The following is a 21,470-nucleotide window of genomic DNA, read 5'->3' as shown; positions in this document are numbered from 1 at the left end:
TATTCTTGGATGTTCCTTGTCTCATCCTGGACTGTGGTGCTGACACTCACCAGTCCCCGGCCCCCTTCCTTCCGCTTAGCGTACAGCCTCAGGGTGCTGGACTTGGGGTGAAACCCTCCATGCATGGTCAGGAGCTTTCTTGTCTTTATGTCAGTGGCTTCTATCTCCTCCTTTGGCCAGCCTATTACCCCAGCAGGGTACCTGATCACGGGCAGGGCGTATGTGTTGATGGCCCGGATCTTGTTCTTACCATTCAGCTGACTCCTCAGGACTTGCCTGACCCTCTGCAGGTACTTGGTGGTTGCAGCCTTTCTAGCGGCCTCTTCATGGTTCCCATTTGCCTGCGGGATCCCCAGGTACTTGTAACTGTCCTCTATGTCTGCAATGTTGCCTTCTGGTAGTTCAATCCCCTCAGTTCTGACTACCTTCCCTCTCTTTGTTACCATCCGACTACACTTCTCCAGTCCGAACGACATTCCAATGTCATTGCTGTATAGCCTGGTAGTGTGGATCAGTGAATCGATGTCTCGTTCACTCTTGGCATACAGCTTGATGTCATCCATGTACAGGAGGTGGCTGACAACTGCTCCGTTCCGTAGTCGGTATCCGTAGCCAGTCTTGTTAATGATCTCACTGAGGGGGTTCAGGCCTATGCAGAACAGCAGTGGGGACAGAGCATCTCCTTGGTAGATCCCGCACTTGATAGTAACTTGTGCTATGGGCTTGGAGTTGGCCTCTAGTGTTGTACGCCACATCCCCATTGAGTTCCTGATGAAGGCTCTTAGGGTCCCATTGATCTTGTACAATTCTAGGCATTCCAGTATCCAGCTGTGGGGCATTGAGTCATAGGCCTTCTTGTAATCAATCCAGGCAGTGCACAGGTTGGTCAGTCTGGTCTTGCAGTCTCGGCTGATTGTTCTGTCTACCACTAGCTGGTGTTTTGCACCTCTGGTATTCTTGCCAATTCCTTTCTGTGTCCCGCTCATGTATTGACCCATGTGCCTGTTCATCTTAGCCGATATGATGCCTGACAGGAGCTTCCATGTAGTACTGAGGCAGGTTATTGGTCGGTAGTTGGAGGGGACCGGTCCCTTCTTGGGGTCCTTGGGGATCAGGACCGTCCGGCCTTCAGTTAGCCATTCCGGGTGTCTCTCGTTAACAAGCAGCTGGTTCATTTGTGCTGCCAGACGCTCGTGGAGTGCAGTCAGCTTCTTCAGCCAGTAGGCGTGAACCATGTCGGGCCCTGGTGCTGTCCAACTCTTCATACTGGAGACCCTTTCTTGGATATCTGCCACTGTGATGGTTACTGGACCCTGTTCAGGGAGGTTGCTGTGGTCTGCCCTCAGATCCACTAGCCACTGAGCATTGCCGTTATGGGTTGCATCCTTCTCCCATATGCTCTTCCAGTATTGCTCCGTCTCCAGCCTTGGTGGTGGTGTTCTCTTATTGTTCCCTTGCCACTGAGAGTACACCTTTGCTGGTTCTGTGGAGAACAGCTGGTTTATTCTCCTGCCTTCTATCTCTCTGGTGTACCTCCTCAAGCGGCTGGCCAAGGCTGTGAGTCTTTGCTTGGCAGTTTCCAAGGCCTCAGGTATGGACAGCTTGCTGTATTTCTTAGGCACCTTATTTGTCGCACCTTTCTGCAACTCTGTTAGTTGGCTAACCTCCCTCCGTGCTACTTTGATCTTGCCCTCTAGCCTCCTTCTCCATGGAGGGTACTGCCCCTTGTGGCTGTTCAACTTGTAGCCAAGCATCTCACTGATCACTGCTGCCGTATTGTAGATCAGCTTGTTAGTGTCGGTAATCGTGGTTGTAGGTATTGCCCGTAGTGCTGCATTAACATCATCTAGCAGACCTTCTGAGGGTACTTCACGTAATCTTGGTAACCGGCTACGGGGGATCCAGGTTTCAAGCTTGGCCATGATCCTATTTTTCAGGTCAGTTCCTCTCGCACTCAACGATCCTTCTCCTATCGCACTTGGGGCTATGTACCCAATCTCGGGTGGGGGTGATGATATCTCCCCCCTGACCTGGCGTCCTGACTCCTCCTTGCCGTAGCATTTGTGTTGTACCTCGTCAATCTCTAGCTGTGAGAGCAGTCCCTTCTTTCGAATGTTGGAACACTGAGCTACTAGTTGTTTCGCCGTCATTGTGGATGTTGGGTATCGAAGAATCCATAGGTCCCTCATCCTATTCATGTAGCCCCTTCCGCCAGGGTTACTTGCGTAGTAGCATTCCAACAACGCCCTGTTTTCGTCCCTTGCCCACCGATGCCTTCTTGTTCCAGTAGCCCACTTTTCGTCAGGGTGCCCTGGTTCCTCAACACCTGACGCGGACCTTGTTGATCCGGGCGACGTCCGAGCCGGCATGCCTTCATATTTATCTGTCTCGCTCATGTCTGCGGTAGGCTTGCTTAGCATAGGGGGTCTAGCCTTAGGACCCTTACTGGATACAGACGCCCCAGGCAGGAATCGAACTTGCGATCCTCTGTTCCAAAGGCGTGTAGTTTAACCACTACGCTATAATGCATATATATATGCATTATTCATATATATATATATATATATATATATATATATATATATATATATATATATATATATATATATATATATATGTATGTATGTATGTATGTATGTATGTGTATGTATGTATGTATGTATATATATATATGTATGTATGTATATATATGTATGTATGTATATATATATATGTATATATATATATATATATATATGTATATACATATATATATATATATATATATATACACACACACACAGTGGCTTGCAAAAGTATTCGGGCCCCCTTTGAACTTTTCCACATTTTGTCACATTACAGCCACAAACATGAATCAATTTTATTGGAATTCCACGTGAAAGACCAATACAAAGTGGTGTACACGAGAGAAGTGGAACGAAAATCAGACATGATTCCAAACACTTTTTACAAATAAATAACTGAAAAGTGGAGTGTGCGTAATTATTCAGCCCCCTGGGTCAATACTTTGTAGAACCACCTTTGCTGCAATTACAGCTGCCAGTCTTTTAGGGTCTGTCTCTACCAGCTTTGCACATCTAGAGACTGAAGTCCTTGCCCATTCTTCTTTGCAAAACAGCTCCAGCTCAGTCAGATGGACGGCGTTTGTGAACAGCAGTTTTCAGATCTTGCCACAGATTCTTGATTGGATTTAGATCTGGACTTTGACTGGGCCATTCTAACACATGGATATGTTTTGTTTTAAACCATTCCATTGTTGCCCTGGCCTGATGCTGCCACCACCATATTTGACAGTGGGGATGGTGTGTTCAGAGTGACGTGCAGTGTTAGTTTTCCGCCACACATAGCGTTTTGCATTTTGGCCAAAAAGTTCCATCTTGGTCTCATCTGACCAGAGCACCTTCTTCCACATGTTTGCTGTGTCCCCCACATGGCTTGGTGCAAACTGCAAACGGACTTCTTATGGTTTTCTGTCAACGCTGGCTTTCTTCTTGCCACTCTTCCGTAAAGGCCAACTTTGTGCAGTGCACGATTCCCCCATCTGCAGCTCGTCCAGAGTCACCATGGGCCTCTTGGCTGCATTTCTGATCAGTGCTCTCCTTGTTCGGCCTGTGAGTTTAGGTGGACGGCCTTGTCTTGGTAGGTTTACAGTTGTGCCATACTCCTTCCATTTCTGAATGATTGCTTGAACAGTGCTCCATGGGATGTTCAAGGCTTGGGAAATCTTTTTGTAGCCTAGGCCTGCTTTAAATTTCTCAATAACTTTATCCCTGACCTGTCTGGTGTGTTCTTTGGACTTCATGGTGTTGTTGCTCCCAATATTCGCTTAGACAACCTCTGAGGCCGTCACAGGGCAGCTGTATTTGTACTGACATTTAGTCATTAGCACTCATCAGGCAATGTCTATGGACAACTGACTGCACTCAGACCAAAGGAGGCTGAATAATTACGCACACCCCACTTTGCAGTTATTTATTTGGGAAAAATGTTTGGAATCATTGATGATTTTCGTTCCACTTCTCTCGTGTACACCACTTTGTATTGGTCTTTAATGTGGAATTCCAATAAAATTGATTCATGTTTGTGGCTGTGACAAAATGTGGGAAAGTTCAAGGGGGCCGAATACTTTTGCAAGCCACTGTATATATATGCATTTATGTGCGTGTGTGTATTTATGGGTGTATCCATATGTATGCAGGTGTATGTATAAATTGGACATATCTTTCTTTTGTAAATGTAAATTTGTCTGTGTTATTGTCTGTGTAAATACTTACGATATTGTGTACTTCACACACGGAGAGATGCCAAACTGCATTTCATTGTTTTTACAACAATGACAATAAAGATCAATTCCATTCTGTTCTATTAAAGATGCCTCATTGTGGTCCCTTCTAAATCCATCGAACCAGCACAATTTACTTCTAATATAGTTTTTATGCTATTAACTGGTGTGCTCTGAAAAAAAAAAGAAAGAAAAACTGAGAATGACCTCCTGTCTAAAGCCTGAAAAACAGATCCCATGAGGAATAAGAGTTCCATTCTCCCTCAGATCGCTTCAATTACAACATGCCAAAAGGTTATCATGGATTTTTGTCCAGTGGCAGGAAAACATGTTGTCTTTAAAGCCCTCAAGCCTGTGCTGCAATTTGCATATTCCATGTGTCTGTTTTTATTAGAGTTGCATGTTGCTTGTTTGTGGCAGCGCATTCACACTCACAAGCTCTCTGTATAGCATTTAGCTCACACAAATCCTGACACTAGTTTACAAACCATCGTGTCATTTTTAGCCCCTGGTACAATTCCCTTTTATTTATTAATGATGCACATATGATTGACAGAAGTCAATAAATACTGCCAACCCACCATCATAAAGTATAACAAATATTATTGCATTATTATTATTATTAAAATATATTCATTTTATTGTTATTATTATTGCCATATACAGTGGCACCTTTCAGGTATTGTGCTGTATCAAAAATATGAAACTGTAGACTTTCTTGTGTTTGAATTTTTAAGCCCAAAAAAACATTAGCATTTTTATATGTTCCATTTTTTATTTGTATTTGTTTGTTTTTGGTGTTCTTTATGTTTGCTTGTTTATTTTGGAACCAGAAGTGACCGTATTTGAACAACAGGGTAATGCTAATTAATGAAACTAATGATACATAGCAATGATAAATTTTGGAAACTTATGATATATTAGCCATACAATAAACCAAAAATTATCATGAGGGTCCTCTACCAGGGTCCTACGCAGTATCTTGAGGCACTGTGCTCTTCTGGACAGAGATCTCAGGCATCGTTTCCCAGATGAGCTGGAGCCACTCACTCAGTTTCTGGGTCACTGCCCAGAGTGCAATGATTACCACATCTCCTTGAGCTCTTCTCTCAGGCCTTGGTGTTTCTCGAGCTTGCCAGCTGTGATAGACCCCAGCCTCTATGGATCTTGTGGTTAGTGCATGTTCCCATGCTGCCATGATTAATGTTTATGTGCAGTCTTTCAATTGAGTTCAATTTTATTTATATAGTTCAAAATCATAACCCCCTCCGCGAATCACTACCTTGTTGTGGTATAGGGTTTTGTGTGTCCCAGGGATCCCAGGGGCTATAGGCATAGGGTTACAGGGGCCCGGACTTGGAGCCAGTCCTGGTGAGGCTGCTTGAAGGCCTAGCTCAAAGTAGGGACATGGCCCACCCTGGCACCACAAGCAAGTGCGGAGACCCTCACGGAACAATCCCCAGCTCCTAAGACTAGCAACTGGGACATGGAAAGTCACCTCTCTGGTGGGGAAGGAGCCAGAGCTAATGCATTAGGTTGAGCAGTACTGGCCTGTTAAGTGCCTGTGTTGGTGGGTTATCTGTTTCTTAATGTGTGTATGCATGTGTATGCAAATTCACCTGTGCAGGGGCCCGGCTGTGATTGGTGGACCTAAGGAACGGCCTGATGTAACTGGTTCCTGCTGTCGACCTGAACTATAAAAGGGCGACCGAAGAGCTGCGGTATGGGGTGTGTGGCAGACTTCCCTTGCACTTGCCTCAGGTCCAGACGGAGCAGCCGTAGCAATAGCTATTTGGTTAAAAGGTCGGGCATGTGTGTGAAGTGCGGAGCAAGTAGGGGTGAGCTGCCCATTATTTTGGGAAGCCTTCTTTTCTTCTGTGTTTTTAGACCAATATAGCCACCTTTCTTTGCAAGGACACTCAAAAGCCTGCCATCCATGGATTCTGTTAGTGTTTTGATCTGTTCACCATCAACATTGCATGCAGCAGCAACCACAGCCTCCCAGACACTGTTCAGAGAGGTGTACTGTTTTCCCTCCTTGTAAATCTCACATTTGATGATGGACCACAGGTTCTCAATGGGGTTCAGATCAGGTGAACAAGGTGGCCATGTCATTAGTTTTTCTTCTTTTATACCATTTCTTACCAGCCATGCTGTGGAGTACTTGGACGTGTGTGATGGAGCATTGTCCTGCATGAAAATCATGTTTTTCTTGAAGGATGCAGACTTCTTCCTGTACCACTGCTTGAAGAAGGTGTCTTCCAGAAACTGGCAGTAGGACTGGGAGTTGAGCTTGACTCCATCCTCAACCCGAAAAGGCCCCACAAGCTCATCTTTGATGATACCAGCCCAAACCAGTACTCCACCTCCACCTTGCTGGCGTCTGAGTCGGACTGGAGCTCTCTGCCCTTTACCAATCCAGCCACGGGCCCATCCATCTGGCCCATCAAGACTTACTCTCATTTCATTAGTCCATAAAACCTTAGAAAAATCAGTCTTGAGATATTTCTTGGCCCAGTCTTGACGTTTCAGCTTGTGTGTCTTGTTCAGTGGTGGTCGTCTTTCAGCCTTTCTTACCTTGGCCATGTCTCTGAGTATTGCACACCTTGTGCTTTTGGGCACTCCAGTGATGTTGCAGCTCTGAAATATGGCCAAACTGGTGGCAAGTGGCATCTTGGCAGCTGCACGCTTGACTTTTCTCAGTTCATGGGCAGTTATTTTGCGCCTTGGTTTTCCACACGCTTCTTGCGACCCTGTTGACTATTTTGAATGAAACGCTTGATTGTTCGATGATCACGCTTCAGAAGCTTTGCAATTTTGAGACTGCTGCATCCCTCTGCAAGATATCTCACTATTTTTGACTTTTCTGAGCCTGTCAAGTCCTTCTTTTGACCCATTTTGCCAAAGGAAAGGACGTTGCCTAATAATTCTGCACACCTGATATAGGGTGTTGATGTCATTAGACCACACCCCTTCTCATTACAGAGATGCACATCACCTAATATGCTTAATTGGTAGTAGGCTTTCGAGCCTATACAGCTTGGAGTAAGACAACATGAATGAAGAGGATGATGTGGACAAAATATTCATTTGCCTAATAATTCTGCACTCCCTGTAAAGTGTCCTATAATGCCCGTAAACCGGAGGTGAAGGATGCTTTGTGTGCAGGCTTGGTGGAGCGGGGCATTCTCCCTTCCCCGAAGGCCGCTGTAAAGCGGCCTGGTAGGGGCGGCGTGGAGGTGGCTCCGGAGGCTGAGCCGGAGCCAGATGCCAAAGGACCCGTTGGCGTGTCTCCGGCTGAGGTGGAGCCTGATGCGGATGAGGCGGGGTCGGATGCGGCAGAGGTGGGGTCTGGGGCGGCTGAGGAGCCTCAGGCAGTAGGGTCTATGGAGGACCTCCGTTTGACCCTCCGTATTAGCGAGGTAGAGGTTCGCGCTAAAGAGCTTGAGGTGCAAGCTATGCACCTCCGGGTCAGAGCGTTGGAGTTGCGTAAGCCCGCCGCTGTCTAGACACCTGCTTCCGCTGCCTCCACACCTGTCTCGAGTCGCCCTGACACATCCACAGTTACTTCACCAAGTTTTGACATCACCAAACATGTTAAACTAGTACCTCCGTTTCGGGAGGCTGAGGTTGATTCCTATTTTAACGTTTTTGAGCGTATAGCAGCTGCATTGAGTTGGCCTAAGGAGTTTTGGGCGCTGCTACTCCAGCGTAAGTTAATCGGCAAGGCTCAGGAAGTATGTACTAGCCTTTCCATTAACGACAGCCTCCAATATGATATTGTAAAAAAATCAATTCTGCACGCATATGAATTAGTTCCTGAAGCTTACCGTCAGAAATTTCGTAAAAGTGAAAAGACCGCTGAACAAACCTTTGTGGAGTTTGCCCGTGAGAAACATCGCTTGTTTGAACACTGGATGCAAGCCAGCAAAGTGAAGGATATTGAGGCATTGAAGGAGTTGGTTCTTTTAGAAGAATTTAAAAAGTGTCTCCCGGATCAGTTGGTAGTTTATCTAAATGAGCAGAAGGTGATGTTCCTGGCAAAAGCAGCAGTTTTAGCAGATGAATTCACCCTCACACATAAAGTCATTTTTCCAACCGGGGCGGGACGAGAAGTGAGGGGAGGGCAGGAAAAGAGACAAAAATCTCCTAAACAGACCCGAAGGGCGAGACAGGAGGAAACTGAAAAGCGGGAATGTTTTTATTGCCTTGAGTCTGGTCACCTGATCGCCAGTTGTCCTGCGCTGCAGAAGAAAGAGCAGCGCAGAGGGTCTAAGGGACCCGTGGGGCTCATTAAAGTAGTTTCCCCACCTATCGGTCCTGATCAGATGCAGGGGTGTGACCCAGAAATGAAGGTAGAGTCACGTTTTAAACCCTTCCTTTCCCAAGGCTTCGTTTCGGTGGCAGGAGAAGAGAAGGACAGGGTTCCTATCACCATTCTCCGAGACACCAGGGCACATCAATCTTTTATGTTAGATGATGTGTTGCCACTGTCGGATAAAACCGCCTGCCACACGGATGTGTTGGTGTGGGGAATTGTTCTTCGGGCGCCCCTTCACAGAGTATATCTACACTCACCTATCACAACTGGACCTGTGAAGGTCGCCATAAGACGACAGTTGCTGTTTAAAGGTGTGTCCTTTATCTTGGGCAACGATTTGGCCGGGGGGGAAGTGTTTCCACCGCCTGAAGTGATGGATACACCTGTTGCTGCTGATCCAAAAGCGACAGTTTTTTCCCGTTTGCGCTGTTACGCGGGCGGAAGCGCACAAATTTGCTGATGTGGTTAGTATCGCAGATACGTTTGTGGCTGGGGAGCAAAAACCTCCTGTACGGGAGAAAGACAGTGTGGGGGATAAATGCAGTGTGCTAAAATTAATACCGGCATTGAGCGGCGATGTGAATAAAGAAGCTTTGGTAAGCGCTCAGGAAAATGACAAGTCTTTGAGTTCCTGTTTTGCAGCCGTTGTCACGGCTGGGGAAAGCACCCTTCCCCGTTTTTTCCTGCAGGATGGCGTGTTAATGAGGCGGTGGTCTTCTGATCAGAGTGGAACATCAGGTGTTACACAGGTGGTGGTACCATCTCAGCATCGTGATCAGGTGCTAAACTTAGCACATGACGTCGGCATGGCTGGGCACCTCGGAATAAATAAAACTTATTACCGAGTGCTGGGCAATTTCTTTTGGCCTGGCCGTGTAGTGTACCTGACTATGTGAGTCAGCTTCGAGATAGGCTTCGCCTAGCGTGGAAAATAGCCGGGGAAAACTTAAAGCAAGTGCAAACTAAAATGAAGGCTCGTTTTGACAAAAAAGCTGTAGATAGAAGTTTTCAACCAGGGGAGAAGGTGTTGATGTTACTGCCTGTGGTAGGGTCCAGTTTACTAACACAGTTTGCTGGTCCTTACAGTGTTGAATGTAAACTCGACAATAACCATTATGTGATTCGCACTCCAGATCGGCGGCGAAAAACCAGGGTTTGTCATGTGAATACGTTGAAACTGTTCTATCCCTCCAAGTACTAACCAAGCCCATCCCTGCTTAGCTTCCGAGATCAGACGAGGTCGGGCTTGCTCAGGGTGGTATGGCCATGCTCTCCCTTGTTTTAAATGCACTTTAGAACAACACGCAGCAACACTACACATGAGCGGGAGGAGGGAGGTATGGGGTCTTCACACACCCCCGTTCTCTGCTAGTCATTGGAGCGGGGGGGCTGGGAGGAGATGTTAGCTGTCCGATTGGCCTCCCTGCTGCTGCGGAGCCTGGGACGGTCTGCTTGCCTCCACCCCGGGGGGAAGGGTAACATCTCTTGGGTCTGGGTTCTGTTTCCCCCTCTGGGGGCGAGGGTACCTGGACCCGGGGTATAGAGTATGTTTGGGGAGTGTGATTGTGTGTACATGTCCATTTATGTCAATCCTTCCGTTGGGTGAGTGCTGAGTGTTTGTATATGTGTGCATGAGGGTGGGAATGCATGTTTGTGTCTGTGTGTGCCTGTTTGTCTGTGTCTATATGTCAGGTCGGGTCTTAGACTCCACCTCTCTGGGAACTCCCAGGCCCTCCAAGGCCTATCTCCCCTCACCACACTCCCTGCCGGTGACTGATGCCCTCAGGGGTCGGTGCATTGGTGGTTCTTGGTGTCCGGGGCTGGGCGCTCAGGTATGTACCGGCTCACTCCCAGTGGCTGCCTGGCGGGGCCTGGCGCCTGTTGCTCAGTCAGGCCTCCTCCGGGGTGCAGGGGGCCTCTGGGCCTGCGGCTTGATTCACTCTGGCACAGCTGGCTGCCGGCAGAGCCGGCGGGCACGCCGGTGCAGCCCCCTCTAGCTTCTGCTCGGTGGATACTGGGTGACGCCTCGTCTGGGGAATCTCAGCCCTTCCCATGAGGGTGGCACGGATGCCCCTCCGGTGGTCCTCTTTGGGCTCTCGTGCTCTGGGAGCCTCTGGATGTCTGGGGCCTGGATCTCCTCCATGCCTGCTTCATGCCCTGGGGGACAGGGCTATGGCTCTCTACATCCTCTTGCAGACCATTACATGTGGAAACCATTTGAATACAAGCGTGCTGATCCACACAGGTATGCACACGGGTGTTCACTGCTCGTAGACTTAAATTACACCTTTCTTGGCTGCTACTTCAAAGCACATTGTGCGCTGTCTGTCCTGCGTGCTGCACAGCAACATTGAATATTCAGTATTTACTGCTGTTTACACTTAGCTAGATTAATGCGATGGTGTTGTGTTTAGTATGTTGCTTTGGGGGTTTTTTTGCTTGTTTTCTATTCTTCTTCTCTCAACAGGTGATCCAGGAGATTTTTTTTTCTCCCCCCCTTTCTCACTGTCTCTCTCCCCTTCTGTTTTTCTTTTCCTTCCTCTTTCTTTCTCCCTTTCCTATCCCTCACTCATGTCTGTCCCGTCTGTAACATCTGAAAATAAAATATAATAAACAATAAAAACAAAGGTCAATCAAATGGACCAATACGGCAATGCCACGATGATCCATTTGGCAAAGTAAATCCATTGGGTATCCTTGTTGGTCTTCAGACAACAATTCTGATGGCTAAAGAACCAAATGGGACAGGCAAAAAAAAGAAAAAAAAGAAACTGTTCTATCCCCGTAAGCAAAATACAACAGCGCCCCGGTGTGCGCTGTTGCCATCCTCCCCGCCTACAAACTGTCGGATGACGGATTATCTGGGAGGGATGATGCTGCATTAGGAAGTGGGCTGAAAAATGCAGTAATTTTAAATGATCTTGAATCATTTGTTGCCGATTTACCTGAAACTGCTCAAACTGATATCATTACTCTGACAAAAAATAACTTTTCTCTGATCACCAGCGTCAAACGACTGTCTTAAGTCATGACATTGATGTGGAGGGGCATAAGCCAATTAAACAACATGCGTACCGGGTGAATCCAGTAAAAAGGGAAATAATGCAGAGAGAAGTCAATTACCTCCTTGAGCATGGCTTAGCCGTTCCAAGTGCTAGCGCATGGAGCTCCCCATGTGTGTTAGTGCCCAAATCTGACAATACTCCTCGATTCTGCACGGATTATCGAAAGGTGAATGCGGCCACTAAAGCAGACTCTTTCCCATTACCTAGGATGGATGACTGTGTTGATCGGATGGGATCCGCTACTTATGTGACCAAATTGGATTTATTAAAGGGATATTGGCAGGTTCCTTTAACTGCAAGAGCGTCTGAGATCTCTGCATTCGTTACCCCCGATCACTTCCTTCAGTATACCGTGATGCCCTTTGGTTTGCATAATGCGGCAGTGACATTTCAGCGCCTGATGGCTAAGGTTTTGGCTGCTTCCTGGAGCAGTCATCTCCAAACCCTCTTAACTGTTTTTAAGCGTTTCGAGGAAGCATCACTCACTGTAAATCTGACTAAATGTGAGTTTGGAAGAGCCATATATATATATATATATATATATATATATATATATATATATATAGATATATATAGATATATATATAGATATATATAGATATATAGATATTTATATTTTCCATACAGGTAATCTTGACATAAAACAAGAAGTAAACTGAAAGATGGGCCAAACATATATTATATAGATATAGATGGAAACAGAAGAAACACGGGAGCCATCTTTAATCTCCAACCTATTATGGCGGTAGGGCCAATCATCAGCCTCGAGGGACACTGGGTTTTTGTTTTGTTTTGGGGGGTTTTGTTCTATTTGTTTGCTTTTTAAATAACATATATACATTTTATCTTAGTGAAGCAGATACATAGTTTTTCTGTCAGCACTAATCTCCAGTGTTTACAGCCTTCTCTCTTTTTGAACAGGTAAATGCATTCCTGTCCTTTGTCATACCGATGGTGGCCATATCTGTTCTGAATGGGGTCATTGCCAATCAGCTGTTGCGGATGTTCCGTGAGGCTGAGCAAGACAACCGTGTCTGCATGATTGGTGCAAATCCCACCATGCTGAATTTCACTGTGGAGTCCAACCGTGCTCAGTCGCTACGCCATGGAGTTCTTGTTCTCCGTAAGTAAACACTCCAACACTTTTCTGACAGGAATGGGATCTGGTGTGGTCTTCTGCTGCTGTTCAAGGGTTAGCAGGTTGTGCATTTTTTTGCATACCTGAATTGTAGCAAATGGTTATTAGTTTTCTGTTGCTTTGCTAACGGCTCAAAGCAGTTTGGTCATTCTCCTTTGACTTGAGGCATCAAGACATTTTCTGCTGTCATTGAACATGCAACTAAACATAATAATAATAATAATGGATACTTTATTGATCCCCATGGGGAAATTACTTGTTTTTCTCTGCATTTGACCCATTCACTCAGTGAAGCAGTGGGCAGCCCACTAAGCAGGCGCCCGGGGAGCAGTGTGTAGGGACGGTACCTTGCTCAGGGGTACCTCAGGGTAGCCGTTAAGTGGATTCGAACTGCCGACCTTCCGATCATGGGGCGACCACTTTACCTACTGAGCTATCCCTGCCCCTACAAAACATGGCTCTATTCATAGCATAGCATGTAAATGTGAGAGTAAAAATAGTGATATCTTATAATTATATCAAATTTGTACAAAGTATGTTCAGTGTATAGAGACAAACGTATATAGCGGATCCTAGGGATCTATTAGGTAATACAAAAGGTAAAAACATGTTTTATATCCTCTTTTATTCATTTCTTGAGAGTTATTGATGTTTCTGTAAAACACTAGAATTCTGTAAATTCTGACATTTTGAAAATGCATATCATTTATTTATTATAGTTTATTTAAATGAGCAAAAATACATTTTCATAAATCTAATTTTTAAAAAGCTTTAAGCAATTACCAGTCATGGTGTCACGGTTCTGGGTCAGTTTAACCCAGTATTTTGAGTTGTCATGTTTTTGCAGGTTTAGTTTAGTTCCATGTGTCATTTTCTGTCTGTCTCTCAGTGTAGAGTCTGCGTCTTAGTGTGATGGTTTCTTGTTCCTGTTTTATTGTGAAGGTCTGCGTCTCATGTGAGTGTGTTCAGTTTTACCTCTGTCTCGTCTTGTTGATTATTCCCAGCTGTGTCCACCACCTGTGTGTAATTCCCCTGTGTTTCTCTGTGTATTTAAGTCGTGTCCTCTGTCATTGTAGTTGCTGGTCTGTCTGTGTATCCACCATGTCTCACCCGTGTGTTCTCCCTGCTGTCCAGCTCCTCTGCTCGTTCTCATTCTTGTCCAGGTTTGTGCTCTGTAGTTTAGTTGTTTCCAGTCTAGTTTAGTTCGTGCTCCATTTGCTGTTTGTCCATATTTATTTCGTGTTCAATAAACCACCTTCACTTCTCCACTACTGCCTGCGATTGGATCCTCATTTATTATTTTCACACGGCTCTCCTCACCCGCCGTGACACATGGTTCACTCCCTGATTTAAAAAAAAAAAAAAAGATTGAATTACAAATTACCAGGATTTATTTGACACCATTTGCAGAGGTTTTTAGTGCAGTGGTGTTCTTTTATCATAGCCAATGTTCAGCTTGAAAATTAAATGATAGAGATTTACTTATATGACAAGGTTATCACTATGAAGACCACCATTTTTTAAATAAATGAGAAATGTTCACAAAATGTTGTGATATAGCCTTGGATTTTAGATGCTGGTGTTAACAGACTTCAAGCTTTGGAGGATATTAATAGCCTGTTAAGCTGTCCTCAACCTTTTGTGCTTGGGTACACTCCATCACCCACTATGAGAGGCATAAAACTCACTAAGCTTCCATGCACGCAAGCATGTGCACTTTATCGATATCCACCTGCATTAACTCAGCAGCTTCATCAGTCTATCAGTGATCCACACACCCATCACTCCAGCCCTGCAAATGATTCAAAGGAGGCTTATCCTTAGACATATCCTTTTAATCAAATGTGGATAAATTATGAGCTGCAAATAGTCATCATCGGAGACCCGAAGAAACAACCCTTTTAAACATGTCTTCCAACATCTTTTTATGACTACACCTACACCTAAAATTTCCCGGTGGATTCCTGCTGTTAAAATTTCCTCGATTTTCATCATTACAAAATGCTAAACTTCAACAGTGACAGTCTCACAGCAAACTACATGCAATCTAATGATGTTATTTCAGGGTGATCTTGGCTGTACACAAGACTGGTCCTAAGCATGAGCAACTTTTTTGTTAGACAAAAGCTACAAATGTTTGTTAACGTATTTTCATTAGCCTTCAGTTTCGCTTAACTGCCCCTTTTCTTTCCCCATCATAAAGTAAAACAGAGAATGGATTATTTCCATTTAATACTGTCTTAGAACAACCAAATATATTTAAAAATGATTAGTTAAACTTAAAATTAAGGGAGTGCATCACTTACCCACCACTAGCCTGTCAAATAATCTAGTAAAGTTTAATTTATATCTATATTTAAAACTAATGGTTATTTGTATTGTTGTCTGCAGTCATTTTACTTTTGGCACAAGCAATTCCACTGATGTGTACAAAGCTTTTGAGATTCACAGCTGAGAGAAGCCTTAACTGATTCAATGCAGCATTACTACATTTAACTTTTTTTCCCACAGTGACAAAACTTGTGAAAAAGTTGGGACACTGTAAAATCAGAATCAGAATCAGAATCAGAATCGTGTTTATTGGCCAAGTATATGTGCAGACACATACAGGGAATTTGGTTCCGGTAGATGGTGGCTCTCAAGCACAGCAATGTAAAACACACACACACACACACACACACACACACACACACACACACACACACACACACACACACACACACGTGTCTATATATACACATTACACATACATACACAAAGCTGTGTAAACCAACTATAAATAACGAATCTAAACTTATATACATATAATACAGAAATGAATGAGGTGGAATGAATACTACAAAATGTACATAAGGTGCAGCTGCAGTCTGGCAGTGGGAGCAGTGTGACAGGTCAACTGTTAAGAAGGGAGATGGCGAGGGGAAAGAAACTGTTCCTGTGTCGGGTGGTCCTGGTCTGCAGGCTTCTGTACCGTCTGCCAGAGGGCAGCAGATCAAAAAGTCTGTGTCCAGGGTGTGAGGGGTCTGTGATGATTTTCCCTGCCCGTTTCCTGGTTCTTGAGAGGTACAGATCCTGGATGGAGGGCAGGGGCATGCCGATGATCCTTTCTGCTGCCCGTGCAGTCCGCTGCAGTCTGCTCCTATCCTGTTTAGTGGCTGCTCCATACCAGACTGTGATGGAGGAGCACAGGACAGACTCAATGACCGCAGTGTAGAACTGGATCAGCAGCTCCTGTGGAAGACTGTACTTCCCCAGTTGTCTCAGGAAGTACATCCTCTGCTGGGTCTTTTTGAGGATGGAGTTGATGTTGGTCTCCCACTTCAGATCCTGGGAGATGGTTGTACCCAGGAACTTCAAGGTTGACAGCCCAGTTGACACAGGGCTGTCTGATATGGTGAGGGGGAGCAGAGTTGAGGGATGTCTCCTGAAGTCCACTGTCATCTCTACAGTCTTAAGAGTGTTCAGCTCCAGATTGTGCTGACTGCACCAGAGTACCAGCCGCTCAACTTCCTGCCGGTATGCAGACTCATCACCATCTTGAATGAGGCCAATGACAGTGGTGTCATCTGCAAACTTTAGGAGTTTGACAGCCGAGTTCTTGGAGATGCAGTCGTTAGTGTAGAGGGAGAACAGTAGTGGTGAGAGGACATGTAAATGTAAATAAAAACAGGATGCAGTGGTTATCTTAAACCCATATTCTATTCAAAATACAACAAAAAAAACCCCAAATGTTTAAGCATAATCATAAAAACTGTTGCCATATTTTGAGTTTGATAAAAACCGCTGGAATCAGATTTTGCTCCTAATTAGGTTAATTGGCAACACGATCAGGTATAAAAAGGACATCTCAGAGTTTCTCCAAGAAAAATAGGCAGCTGTTCACCAATCTACAAAAAAAAAAAAACGCACCTACAGATTATGAATCCATTTCAGAATAATGTTCCTCAAGAAAACTATGAATGTCACATCTCTACGTGCAAGGGACAAGTCTGAAAATAAATACTGGATGCCTGTTATAGTTGGGCCCTCATGCAGCACGATTCTGGCATGTAAATCATTACATGGGGTCAGACTTCTAGAAAACACTGTTTATGAACACAGCTCTCTGTGCCATCCACAAATGCAGGTTTAAGCTCTGATAAAAAAGCATCTTCCAGAAATGTTGCTGTCTTCTCCTGGCCAGAGGCCAGAGGCAAAATGAAAAACTGTTAAAAAATTTTATTAGAGTCCAGATTCTGAAGTGGCCTATCTGTAATATTTTGAGATAATCCACCCTTTACAGCTCTAGTCCAAAAATGTAATTTCTGTGTGGTAACAATTGTTCTTCTGATAATTATTTACCATGTTGTCAATAGTTGTGGTCAATAAAATGCAGCTGTATGAAAAAAAAAAGTACACCTTCTTTCTTTATTAAAGCTTTACACATCCGGACATAATTAAAAATAAAATCCTCAGCAATTGGGCACACACAAGCCGAAGCAAAGAAGCACTGTGTGAAAAACTAAGTAGACTTTATTGCTTCCATAGAAATTACAAGGGTAACTAGCAACCAGGTACTGCTAATCAGGTGCACTTGATTAACTGATCATCTGTAAATATAAAGCAGAAGTTTTTGCAGTTTGCTGTTCTGAAGCATTCAGGTCTTTGCCACCCATCAATCTGGGAATGGTTTGAAGCTTCTTTCCAAATAATTTCAAGTCTCTCATTCTACAATGAGAAAGATTATTCACAAATGGAAGTTGCTAATCTTCCCAGGAGTGGAAGTCCCAAGAAATTCTCCCCAAGGTCAGACCATACACTGCTCAGAGAAATTGTAAAAAAAAAAAAAAAGGATATTTTGATTTCACCCATTAAAAGAAACAGCAGAATTTCCAGAAGCATTTTTCCTGATAGGAGTCATATTCAACTACCATAGCCAGCTACTTCATACACACATTTTCTAAAAGAACTGGTTCTTACATGGCAGTTTTCTACTCTGTCTTAGCACTCAGAGCAGTTTACACAACTTGCCTCAGTCATACAAGCACTTTTTTCTATGCTTTTTTTTCTATGTCATTACTTTCTATCATTCACCCATATTTATACTCTGATGAATGCATCAGAGAGCAACGTGGGGTTAGTATCTTGCATAAGGATATTTGGCATGCAGACTGGAGTAGCTAGGGATCAAACGACCAACTTTGCAATTGGCAGATGACCTGCTCTACCTCCTCTACCCGTAGCTCAGGAAGGGTGCAGTGGTTTAACTGACTGGGCCTGGTTCACTTACAGTTTTTTACAGACGCTAGGACACATTTCTCAATACTTAGGTCACTTTTGCAAAACTCCTCACACAGTGAGCACAACAGAGGTCTATATGGGCTAAACTGAGGACCAGTTATCATTGTTTTGGCACAAAATGCATTTAATGACTACATCTCTCAAATTTCATGAATTATTTTCTCACTCAGACACAACAACTGCCAAAAATCTTTGTACGTACAGGACATTTTGCATGTGCTTACATACTGTTTTCAAAACTGTTAAACTTATGGCCAAAACAATAACACAATGCAAAACTTAAAAAGACAGCAAAATTAAACAGCAATATTTTATTGAAACATATTTTAAATCTAAAAATGCAGTTGAACATCTACACAGGTGTTACTCCTTCAATTTTGGCATGCCAGAAGATTATTTCCTAGGTGTATTGCCCTAGATGACATAAGATGTGATGTGGATGAGAACCTGTGGCCAAATGGAGAAGACCGAGTAGATTAGCATTACTATTGTATGTGTATCAGTGGATGGTGTGTATACAAATTCTTGTATTTTGGGATTACTTAGTGCAAAAAAAAAAAAATACATAAACAAATATTAACGAATTCTGCATGATGTCTGATTCATTCCAGTAACATATATTGAAATTATAAACAGAGATGTGTCCTTGTTTTACACAAGAAAACACTGTGTAATGCTACATGTTGTTAGTGTTTTTTAGGTCATTGTTTTGTGGGTGACAAAGTGTGTTTGTCGGCTGTCAACCTTTGCTAGTGTTCTGGAAGAATGAGTTTATTTGAGACCTGAATAAAGTGCTTTGGTAGTTGTAGTGCATTTTGAATGTGAAATGAACTGCTTTGCCAAGCTGAAGGTCAGTTAGGAGAATTGTGTGAAGAGTTTTGCAAAAGTGACCTAAGTATTGTGAAATGTGTCCTAGCGGCTGTAAAAAACTGTAATACCTGGCTCGTATGACACTGGCAAAAAACCCTGGAATATATATTTCCATTTATTTGAGAGTCATTGAAAATATCTTTCGTCCCCTGTTTGATGAAATGACACATGATACCTGATCTCTGGCATTTCATGAAAAATTCACTGTGTAATAAAACATATAATGTCTTTCTATAATAATTCAATTTTCATTCTTCGGACCCATTTGTCAAATCACAGAATGACTTTCAAACTTAACTGGATCAAGGGGGAACGTTGTATTCAAATGGGTTCCATTTTTTCTAATATTCCCAATTATAGCAGTAGTTGCTGTGATCTGTCCTGCTGTACTCAAAGTAATGTCGCACTTTAGTGACAATCCAATTAGCTGGATAATGTCAGGCAAATTAAATACAGAAAAAATACATTTTGTAATGATTTCTCGTACTGTTCTGACTTAGAGTGCTATCATTATCATACAGAGACAGGCAAATCTTAGTTGTAATATGTCTCACATATAATGTGGTCTTGGGTTATGAGAACAGACCAGTCCCTCCCTTCCTTTTACTCCCACTCCATGTCCTTTACTTAATTAGAATTATTCTTCATATGTGTGTGCGATAATTACAGTTGAATAGGTCCAAATTCTGAACCCAGTCAAAACATAACCTGTCTTTGTTTCATCATTGACAATTCAAAAAAAGCTTTTACTACAAAAAACACAAATCTAGTAAAGATTCATGAAATCTGCCCCCAGGGTTTTGTCACTGATGTTTCTGCCTTTATCACCCATCACCCAGAAGATTTCAGTTGCCTTCCCAGCATTGCCAGTACATTATCTGTGCTTGCTTTTGGTAGAACTTTGAATTGGGTCATTATTAATATTGGTGGTCAGAGACTTGTTCAGTACTTGAATTTCAATTTTTGATCTTATTTTTCTTCAAATAAATTTGGTTTGTTTGGTTTAGCTGTAATTGGCTTTTTTAATGCTCACATTTATGTATTTAACATCTAACAACCTACAATTTACAATGCTTTTTGAAATATATACATATATATAGCTTTACATTTTGAAGCTTTTAGAATTGTAGGGGTCTTGCAAGTGTTGTTCTAATTTTAATGCAGGATAAACAGCCATACAGAGCAAATACTCCCCCAACTCATTCTATTTCAGTATAGAGTGACACTCTACTGCAATTTTCAGTTCTTTATGGTCATACTGCCTTCTCTCATATGTTAATCAGATATCACTCTACACCTGTGTGTGTGTGTGTGTGTGTGTGTGTGTGTGTGTGTGTGTGTGTGTACTTAGCACAGTAGCAGAACAAAACATGGCTCACTCAAGTTAATAACAATTCACCAGCCTGCAATCGAGGTTTTCCAGAAATTGATCATTTGTCAGAAAACAAGAACCAAATCTAAACATCTGCAAATCTAATGGGCTCGGCCAGAGCACTATGAGGAAGGCTGTAGCTCTCACTTCATTTTAAAGGCATAGATGGAATAAAATAAAGAGACCTATTCACATAAACAAAGAATAAAATGTAAAAAAAAATAAAATAAAATAAAATAAAACTCAGACCATTCTCAATCCGACGCGTAACATAGCAACGATTTGTCACATCCCGAGGCGTCCCATAGGAACGCGAAAGGTAACCTTCTGCTTCCCTATGATATGCGCTGGATTGTGGATAGAATCCAATAGAATGACGCTCCCGGCGGTAACATTTGTTCCAGCAGTGTATTCCAGCCCTAACCCTAATCTTAACCACAGACTTGATCATATTAGATAGTGTTTTCCAAAGTAATTAATGATGATAAAGTAAAACGAAATGTACATGTAGATTCATTCCAAATGGTTCTCATGTTTCCTGACGTTTCCAAACATGTAACATAGAGACGTGTTGGGTGGCCAAAAACGTAACATACCGACGATTTCTCACATGGCATAATATGTTACGCTTTGGGATGAGAACGTGTTGGGAAAATACCAAGGGGACAGGAAGGATGTACCTATCACTGACCGGAACAAGCTCTAACGGTCATATTCTTTGACTTTACAGGTTGATCAGCTCAAGCTTACAAGTACATAAACACAGTGAGGAAGTATTCATGAATACTTATAAGTTTCATAAGTTAACTTTCACGGCTGGGGCAGCAGTCTTGTGGTGATGAGAAGGAGGATCCAAGTAGCAGACAGCGGCAATGATGTGAGTGAGTTTATTTACAGTGCATAATACATAACAAAAGCGAGGGCTGAACCAAACGTAAACCTAAACTGGGAAAAACTAATAAACAAACCTAAGGACACGGGATGATACGGAGAAAGCAGGGCAGAGAGACGCGGAGAAACACTGATTAACACAGAATAACACAGACGAACCCACGAGGAGCACAGGCAGACACACACACTATAAATACACACAAGGAAATGAGGGAATGACACACCAGAGGGGAACACAGCTGAACCTAATT

General features: G+C 43.4%; 1 protein-coding gene and 1 long non-coding RNA gene across 2 annotated transcripts in view; both read left to right on the top strand.

The window, feature by feature from the left end:
• Positions 1-21,470, top strand: part of LOC309696725 — a 214,877-nt gene that overhangs the window by 38,441 nt on the left and 154,966 nt on the right. The window lies entirely within an intron of this gene.
• ntsr1 (neurotensin receptor 1 (high affinity)) overlaps positions 1-21,470 on the top strand; it is a 135,090-nt gene that overhangs the window by 28,909 nt on the left and 84,711 nt on the right. Inside the window, exon 2 of the mRNA XM_082518057.1 lies at positions 12,590-12,791. Coding sequence (XP_082374183.1) covers positions 12,590-12,791 — 202 coding nt within the window. The remainder of the gene's footprint in view (positions 1-12,589; positions 12,792-21,470) is intronic.

This window comes from Aulonocara stuartgranti (genome assembly GCF_965226115.1).
Source record: "Aulonocara stuartgranti genome assembly, chromosome: 20".
In the NCBI taxonomy this organism is placed as follows: domain Eukaryota; kingdom Metazoa; phylum Chordata; class Actinopteri; order Cichliformes; family Cichlidae; genus Aulonocara; species Aulonocara stuartgranti.
The sequence above is the reverse complement of the archived record's forward strand: the minus strand, read 5'-3'. Positions and strand labels throughout refer to the sequence as shown.